This window comes from Pteropus vampyrus, unplaced genomic scaffold, assembly GCF_000151845.1.
Source record: "Pteropus vampyrus isolate Shadow unplaced genomic scaffold, Pvam_2.0 Scaffold501, whole genome shotgun sequence".
Classification (NCBI taxonomy): Eukaryota; Metazoa; Chordata; class Mammalia; order Chiroptera; family Pteropodidae; genus Pteropus; species Pteropus vampyrus.
In genome coordinates this window covers 181878-190434 of record NW_011889282.1, presented here as the reverse complement: position 1 = coordinate 190434, position 8557 = coordinate 181878, and the positions used below count along the sequence as shown (strand labels likewise).

Sequence of the window (8557 nt, the reverse complement as noted above, 5' to 3'; positions counted from 1 at the left end):
CGTCCGGGGCCCGGTGGCTGGCGGGCGTCCCCGCTCCCGCGGGGCAGCGGTGCGTCCTGTGCTTCGCCACAGTCCGGTCGGGTTTATACGCAGTTACTGTATCTGAATTTCTGTAGCACATCTCATAGGTATGATTTTTTTAAATTAAATATTCAAAATAAACCTTTTTTGATCCACGTGCTGCTCGCTTTGGCGTTTGGTCGACGTGACGACAGCTCTCCTGAGGGCGCTGTGGCGTCACTGCCCCGACCCCGGCCATGACCCCTTCCTCCCTGGCTCTGACAGGCTGAGGCACCGCTGGGGGAGGGACATGTTTCGCTCCTGCCATCGGTCTTTGCGCCCAGGTCCAAGCGAAGCAGGCCGTGCTCCGTCGGAAGCAGTTTCTCCAACGAGCCCTTGGCGGCCGCTTGGCTCCGGGCGCCCTGCGGGGAGACCTGCCCGCCTAGCCGGGCGCAGCCAGGGAACGCGCGGGCCGTGGTGGGGACCCGGCGGGACTGACCACTTCGCCATGTCCAGGTCACGCAGCTGGACGGGCCTCGCTCCTGCTCAGGTGCTTTTTTGCCTTGGAGCCCGACGGCGGGGGCCGGCGCTGCCCCCAGTTGGCTCCCACTCTCCCTGCTGCTGAGGGGCCTTCTGGAAAAGCTGCTCTCACCATCCCAGAAGAAATGGGGACGATGCAGACCGCAGACACACGGTCCAGATTACCGCATGCTTCTCTTTACAGGGGCTGGGTATCGGCCACGGCCACCACCGGCCAGCACTGTAGGGACAGGCCCGGAACCCCGAGTCCCGGCTGTGGCTGCCTTCCTGATCCTGTCACCCTGCAGGCTGTGTCCTGCAGGTCCTCTCCGCTGCCCCCAGGGCCCTGTGCCCTCTCAGGCCAGCCTCCAGGGGACACTGGGCAGCCTCCAGCCCCCTCCATGGGCCTGGCTTTGGCCCTTGCCCGGGGGCTGCCTGGACCCTCAGGCAGGCATGGCTGTGACCTCTTTCTCGAAGTAAAAGCGAAGAAGGGTCCCCAGTGAGTCAGCGAGGCTTCACCCAGAGTTAGGGTGGCCCTCTTCCCCCCCCCGCCTTAAAATTCAGGAATTACGAAGTTGTCAGCGGCCATGGCCCATCTCCCTGCTGGTCTCGCTTTCACAGGCCCGTTTCTGAGCGGGATGTGGTGGGCGCTAGCCAGTGGCTCTGGGCTTGTCTGCAGGAGCTGGGACCGGGGCGGGCGGGATTGCTGGGTTCCCTGGGCTCATTCTCTGCCTGACAGGGCCCCCCACGAACCTTCTGGTTGTGCTGACCTGACCCTACCCCCAGGGACGCCTTCAAGCCTGGAGGCAGCAGATCCCCGTGTCCCCTCGACAGTGCCCCCCCCTCGTGCTGTCCCTTTGGCAGCTCTGCTCTCGGGGTCAAAGCCTGAGAGTGACCCCGCTCCCCTCCCAGGACACTGGGACACGCCCTACGCTTGAGGTGTGGGGCCGGAGTCCGAAGTTGGGCCTGTCCCACATGCAATTACATGGGGCGGGGCTGCCCTCCAGGCGAGGCCGCGGCCTCCTTGGAGGAGGCTGGTCCTGTAGAAATGGGACAGGGAGCTTCCCCACGACAGGGTGGGGTACAGCATGTGACAAAGGCATGAGGATGTGCAGAAAGGCCCTGTTGGCCCAGAGCCCTGCCTGTGACCATGGTAGGGACGAGGGCGTGGCAGAGGCTCAGCAGGGACGAACACATCTTGGCCCATCTGTGTGTCTTGACCACGCGTGGCCGGGCAGCCCGCAGCCTGCAGTCCCGGCTCCCTAACCTCACCCGCTCTCCTTTCAGATGGGCGGCTCCGACGGGACCCGCTACCCCCTTCCGTCAGGGGTCAGAGTCCCCGCCCCGTGGAGTGCAGAGCGAGCCGGGGGATGCCTAGCTGGGCAGCTTCTCTGCTGATGCTCCAGACGGGGACGGGGACTTTGTGGCATGCTGGGAGCAGCCTCTTTGGGCAGTGCGGGTATCGCGGAGTGGGCTGTGCCTGGTCAGTGCACTTGGTTCTGGAAGGTCCGCCGGGGCTTCCTGGGCCCGGACGACATCCTGGGAGAGTGGAAGTTGCCAGCGGTAGTCGAGTGCCTGGTGCTGGGCACTGGGGAGCCGCCACGGGAGGTGAGTGAGTCACTGCGTGTGATTTCCATTGTGGGGCAGGGCCACAGTGGAGGCTGTGACAGGTGTGGCCCTGGAGGATGGGACCCCCGGTCTGCTGCTCCGCCCGGACCTGCCGCTCCGCCCGGACCTGCCGCATGGAGTGTGCCTGCGCTTTGACATTGTCACCGCCCGCCTGACCTGCTCCGGCGTCTCCATCTGAGAGAAAACAGTAACCTTTCCCCAGTCGGGGCTCCCCGGAGTCTACATACGGGGGTTTAAATGCTTTCCCCGGATGCACCCTAACCAGCCGATGGCGTGAACGTTTAAGTCTTTTAACAACGAGACGGAACGATGCACGTTAGGAATTCATACTTATTTTCCTCGAAACACGAGGATGCCCCAGTCTTACAGTCTCGGTCCCATGTCGTAAATTGTTCTTGTTTTCATGACCCCTTTGGTTATTTCTCCTGACCCGTCTGATCTCCCCTGCGCAGACAAACTCTTTATGATTGTGAAAGCGCCACGTGGAAGGGAACGTAGGCAAATTAAAACGCGTCGAATGCCCAGTTTCTCGCCTGACGCTCCCGTGCTGGCATCGCTGCTCACTGTGGGTGGCGAGCCGGAAGATGTCGCACTAACAGAAGCCCCTCTGGGTCTGACGTCCGTCAGTGCCGTCTCTGAATTAAACCTCCTGTGAAACACAAACACCGCCTCCTGAGTGGGCAGCACCCTCAGGTGGCCTCCCAAAGGTCCCCGGACCTGTGACTGTGTCACCCTGAGTGGCAGAGGGGCAGTGAGGTGGCTGATGAGATGGCCTTGAGGTAGCAGACGACTCTGTATCGCCTGGGTGGCGGGTGTTACCCTTGGAGTCCTTAGAAGTGGGGGGGAGGCGGGAGAGGGACCCGAGGGACCCGAGGGACGAGTGTGGGGACAGGTGGGGGGAGGGGCCGTGCACCATGGACGCGGGGAAGCCAGGAAGGGTGCTCCCTGGGTCAGTGACCACGAAACGCCCCTGTAAAGAGGTTTGCATCGACTCGCACGCGATGGCAGGTTTCTTCGTGCACTTGGTGAATTCGAGTATCATAAAAACGCGAAGTCTGACCATCTAAGCAAAAAACGCGTATCGTTTTGTTGCTTACGTACTGCCAGTGAACGGCCCCTTCACTGCCTCCCCTCGCTTCTGCCTCCGGTTGTTGCCTTTCTTATGAATTCACAAGTGATTCTCTATGTGCTCGTGGTAAAAACTCAAACAAGGACTTTGAATTCTGGATCTGCCTGGGACCAGACGTAACGAGAACCCTCGCCATAGAACAGCGGCGACGTTAGGTAAAGCGTAACGAACATCTTTTATTTTTTTACAAACATCTCTTAACTCTAGCGTTGAGCTTGTAGGACGTAAAGAGCTTCTTCGGGGGGCGAAACGAGAGGAAGGCAGGGAGCGACCCAGAGGACGAGCCGCCCCTTTGGAGTCTCATTCCCTGCGGCCACCCGTCTGCCCACGCCTGGGCCCAGGAGCCTGGGGGTTTGCCGGGCACACGGGGGCAGATGAGGCTTTAGGCCCAGCAAGGTGCACAGTTGGGACGAGTACCTGAGTAAGTAAGGCTGGGGGCCTCAAAGGGACACTGCCTGAAGGAAAAAGGGAGAGAAAGGTCTGCCCTTTGACACAGGGAGACACTGACGACCTGTCGAGTGCCGGATCTGGGCGAGGAAAAAGACCGTGTGATATTTGGTCAAGACTTTCCTGAAGGGGATGAGTGAGCAGCGAAAGGGAGCGGGGAGGGCAGGATCCCCGGGGCCCTGAGGGGGTGGGGAAGGCAGAGGGCGGGCGGGGCCTTTCCCCACGCCAGCCACCAGATGGCGCCGTGAGCCAGGCACAGCCTCGTTGCCCCCACGGAGCAAAGCAGTGGGCTCCCCCCACTTCCGCCTCTTCATTCAGACCTGGACGTGGGAGATAGCAGACTGGGGGTTGCCAGCGGCTGGGGAGTGACTGCTCATCACCCGGGGTCTCCTTTTGGGATGACGGAAGTGTCTGGGGACTAGCTGGGGTGGTTTGCACTATGCGGTGAGTGTGCTGCCACTGAACTGTGCACTAAAATAGTATTTTTTTTAAGAAAAGAGAGTCTCAGTCCTGAGGTTTTGGGTGTAGGAACCCTGTGAAAGGCACAGGTGCCGGGGCATGGGGGTAGGGGGGGCCGGTGGGCAGAGTCGGGGGGCAGTGCTGGGGTGAGGTCAGGCTCGAGGACATGTACAGGGAGACCAGGAGAAGCAGGGTGACCTGAGCAGAAGCACAGGCAGGGCAGACGCTGCTGAACGAGGCTCCGATAGTCCCGAAACCTCAGGCTCGGGCAGAGTGTCCCCACCGAGGCCAGCGTCACAGGCAGGGCAGGTCACAGAGGGCTTTCTAGGCCAGCGAAGACGGCGATCTCTCCTGGGTGCAGTGAGGATACTGAGGACCTCCGAGCTCCGACCTGATCCGATCTGTTTTCCAGAAGGATCATCCGGGCACCGAGATGCAAGGGGGCTTGCAGAGTCCAACGACACTGACGGGCCTGTCGGGAGCTTCTGCAGGGCCCCGGGGCGCTGCACGGGGCACGCGGCGGCCGAGCTGCGGTCGGGTTTCCTTTCTGAACTCCACGAGTTCGTCCTGGCGTATGGGACAGCGATCGACATTTGTGCATCGACCTTGCGTCTTGCAGCCTTGCACAGTTGCTGCTTTGTTCCAGGAGGAAGTCACATTTACAGCGACATTCATCTGTTGGTTGTGCACTGTGTCTGGTGTACTCGGGACTCAGGACTTGGCCAGGTGGGAGTAGGGGCTGAAGCACACACGTGACTTTCAGGGCCTTCCGGATGTCAGCTAGGATGCGCAGGCTCGGTGGGATAACCTGGACGGGTGCTGCGGGAGGACCCCAAGAATGGACATTTGTGTCGCCTAAACAAGTGGCTGAGCTGGGTCTCCTGATCGCCCCGGTCATGCGGCCGGCTGTCCAGCAGCTGATTGTCATCGCGTTCGCCCCTCCCTTTACATGAACACCCCGGCAGCCTTGGGCTGCGCAGGTCGCAAAGTTCCGGTCACGGGGGCTGAAGGGAAGAAGGGTTTATCAGCTCACTTACAGGTAGCCTGAGGCTTCGGGCAGGGCTGGGTCCAGGGTCTCTCTGGCCCTGGTCTCTCCATCTCATAGGTCTGCTTTGCCCCGAGTTGGTTCATTCTAAGGTAGACTTCGCCCCACAGGGACAAGCAACCTGCAGTGGCCTGGCTGACACCCTCATGCAGGGCAGCCCCCCATCAGTAAGAGGGTCCGGTCTCGGGATCTGGACTCACAGATTGGACTTCGGTCGTGTGCCCTCTCCCGCACCGAGCCCCGCAGCTGGGGACGGAAGACACTGACTAGCCAGGCCTGTTCATGTGGGCCACCCGTAAAAGCGGGGACCTGAGTGTGGGGGAGGGCCTCCTGCCAAGGCAGATGGGGTGCCCTCCACAGGAAGGGGACCGCATGGGCAGGCAAAGGCCCGGAAGTCCTGTCCACTCACGCCAGGCAGTCACGTATTTGCACATTTTTATGAGCCTCAGGAGCTGAATGACAGGCTGTTTGGGTTTCACAGATCTTTCTACGAGTGTCCTCTTTCTGTTCCAGGATCCAATCTCGGATCCCACATGTAGACTACTGGGTTTTTCTTAAACGAAACAAAACAAAACAAAACACCGGATTTACTGAGATCTACTTTCGCTCCCATATAATTCACCTGTTTAGAGTGTACAGTTCAGTGGCTTTTAGTGTATTCGCAGAGTTATGGGAACATCACCACTGTCTAAGTTCAGAGCATTTTCATCACCCCGTACCTATTACCAGCCAGTCACACCCTGTTCCCTCCCCCAGCCCCAGGCAGCCACTAACCTACTTTCCGTCTCTATGGATTTGCCGAGTCTGGACACTTCATGTAAGTGGAGTCATATGCTATGTGGTAATCTGTGACTGGCTTCTTCCACTTAGCATAATGTTGAAAAGCACTGTTTTTGTAGCAGAAAAATTGAAAGTAATCTAAAGATCAATCAACAGATGAATGGGTAAATAAGTTCGATATGTTCATATAATGAGATACTGCTCAACCGTGAACACAAATGATTTAGAGCTGCATCTGTCATCTTTGATGAACTTCAAAAGTGATAAGCCAGCTGCGGAATTCACAAATGCTCATAATTACAACACTATGGGTGACGATGGCAGCCAGTGCCGAACTGAGGGGTGACTAAGTGGCAGGACTGTTCCCTTTAGGAGGATTGCTAAGTTAACACCCACAGAGTAGAGGCCAGTAAATGAGGTTTGACAGTGTGCACAGGGCTGCATACTGTTTACGGACGCACACGCTGGTATAAAGACGTGCACGGAAACGATGAATGCCAAGTTCAAGGCAGCGGTTACCTTGGGGGAGGGAGAAAAGGAGGCGGAATCGCGGGGAAGGGACCTGGCACCCTTGTAACATCTGACGTCTTAAGCTGGGTGGTGGACACGGTGTTGGTAATTCCCCACCCTTGAGGTGTGCCCGACAGATTTCATAATTAGTGCAGAGCAGTGCAGGCGTGAGCTGTCTTTGGGCTCTTCAATGATTCACGCGCACGTGCTTGCAGACGTGTGCACGGGCCGGGCAGGAGTCACAAGGGGCCCTTACAGGCACGAGCTTCGCCGAGAGGCCCCGGGGTCTGGTGGCGCTCAGGGGGAAGGGTGACACGCTTCTTCCCAATACCTTTTGAATTTTGGGCCACGTGTATCTTTCCCTCTTGACTAAAAAGATAACCACACCTGTGTTTGTGTATTCCCGTTTGTGCAGCCGAGCTGACGCAGGACAGGTCTGATTTCCCCGAGGGACGGGGAGACCTGTGCCGCGGGAAGAGGGGCCTGTGGCGGAGCGTGGAAAGAATTCGACACGCACGCCAAAGTTGGCGCGCAATGGAAAGCTGGTCAGAACGGGGGTGACGCTCCACAGGCAGAGTGCGGTCTCCTCTCGGAGGCAGAGAGCGGGAGGGACAGTGAGAGGGAGACAGAGGAAAGGCACCGGGAGGGCCCCTGAGCGACGAGGGCGTTCAGCTTCTATGTCGTCACCGAGATCGCATTCCCTCTGACGCGGGCATCCAGTGGGGGAGGGGAGGGGCACGCAGCACGACAAGGTAAGACTGCGGAGAGAGAAAGGCCAGCTGGCAGTGCCCAGCCTTGAATCCTTAGATCCCCCAAGGTCCCAGCCACAGGGAAGGACTCTTGGTCCCTGGTCCCCCTTCACAGGTGTGGGGCATGGGTCGTTAGTTAGCCGGCAGAAATCTTCCCGTGTTCTGCAGGTGTCCTCTTGGGGGTGTGTGAACCACACACATTCCCAGGCTCCTTCTGTCAAAAATAAAATACAACGCAGACCTGGCTTGAAGATTCGGAGCAGACCAAGCCCGTTAAGTAAGCTGTGTGAGCGAAACATAACCTCATTCATTTCATGGATGTAAGCGAAACTTGGGTTATTTATTGTGAACGCCTCTTATAGCCATAAATGAAACCTAAGCTGCCTCCCGGAAATGACATAAACTAAGCGTCTGAACCGACCCCTACCATCCCGAACCCCCTGTGAGAACCAAGCATCTTTGGTCCCTAAAGGCCTTTCAATAAAGTATTCAGATGAGTAAAGTGCTTTGAATTTTGACTCTGCCTACTGAACCAGATGCCCCAGAGGCCTGGTGATCTGCCAGCACTGGGACCCTCCCTGCTGGCCTCAGGGGACTGAGAGGCAGCCTCCAGACCTGTGTCACCCGCAGCACCTGGGGCTGGTCGAAAATGCAGTCTTGGTCCCCCTAACCTGTCCCCAGGGACCTAGGCTACACTTGTGAGTGTGGCATAGAGCTTAGCTCCTTCCAGGCTCAGGCTGAACCCCGCAAAGAGGGGGAGACCTCGGAAGTCTCCGGGGATGCTGGGAATGTGAACGGCGCAGCCATCGCGGAAAAGTGCCGGCCCCTCAGCAAGTCGGGCGGGGAGCTGTGTGGGACCCAGCAATTCCGCCCCTCCTGGGGCTGCAGCCCGGGGACCCGGAAGATGGCCAGTTGGGCAGACACCCGCACACCCACGTGCACAGCGGCACCACTCTACATGGAGGTGAGGGTGGACAGCACCCAGGTGTCCATTGACAAAGAGACAAAACGCGACCTCCCCGTATCAGTGAATATTATTCGGCCATGAAGGGGATGCAGCGCTGGTCCCCGGAGGCCCCTTCAAAACGTGATGCTAAGTGAAAGGAACCAGGCCTTAAAGGCTGCACATTATAGGATTCTATTTACATGAAATGCCCGGAATAGGCAAATCCATACAGACAGAAAGTAGATCAGTGGTTGCCTGGGGCTGGGGACACTGGGGAAATGGGGAGTGACTGTTAATGCGACAGGATTTCTGTCTGGGGTGGTGGAACTAATGTAGGGAGGAGG

General features: G+C 58.5%; 1 protein-coding gene across 1 annotated transcript in view; it reads left to right on the top strand.

Moving 5' to 3' along the window:
• The window catches only part of CTTN (cortactin), a 34649-nt gene extending 32323 nt beyond the window's left edge, over positions 1-2326 (top strand). The window contains exons 16-17 of the mRNA XM_023524846.1: positions 1807-1841; positions 2167-2326. Of these exons, the coding sequence (XP_023380614.1) occupies positions 1807-1841; positions 2167-2326 (195 nt within the window). The remainder of the gene's footprint in view (positions 1-1806; positions 1842-2166) is intronic.
• Positions 2327-8557: the final 6231 nt, after the last annotated feature.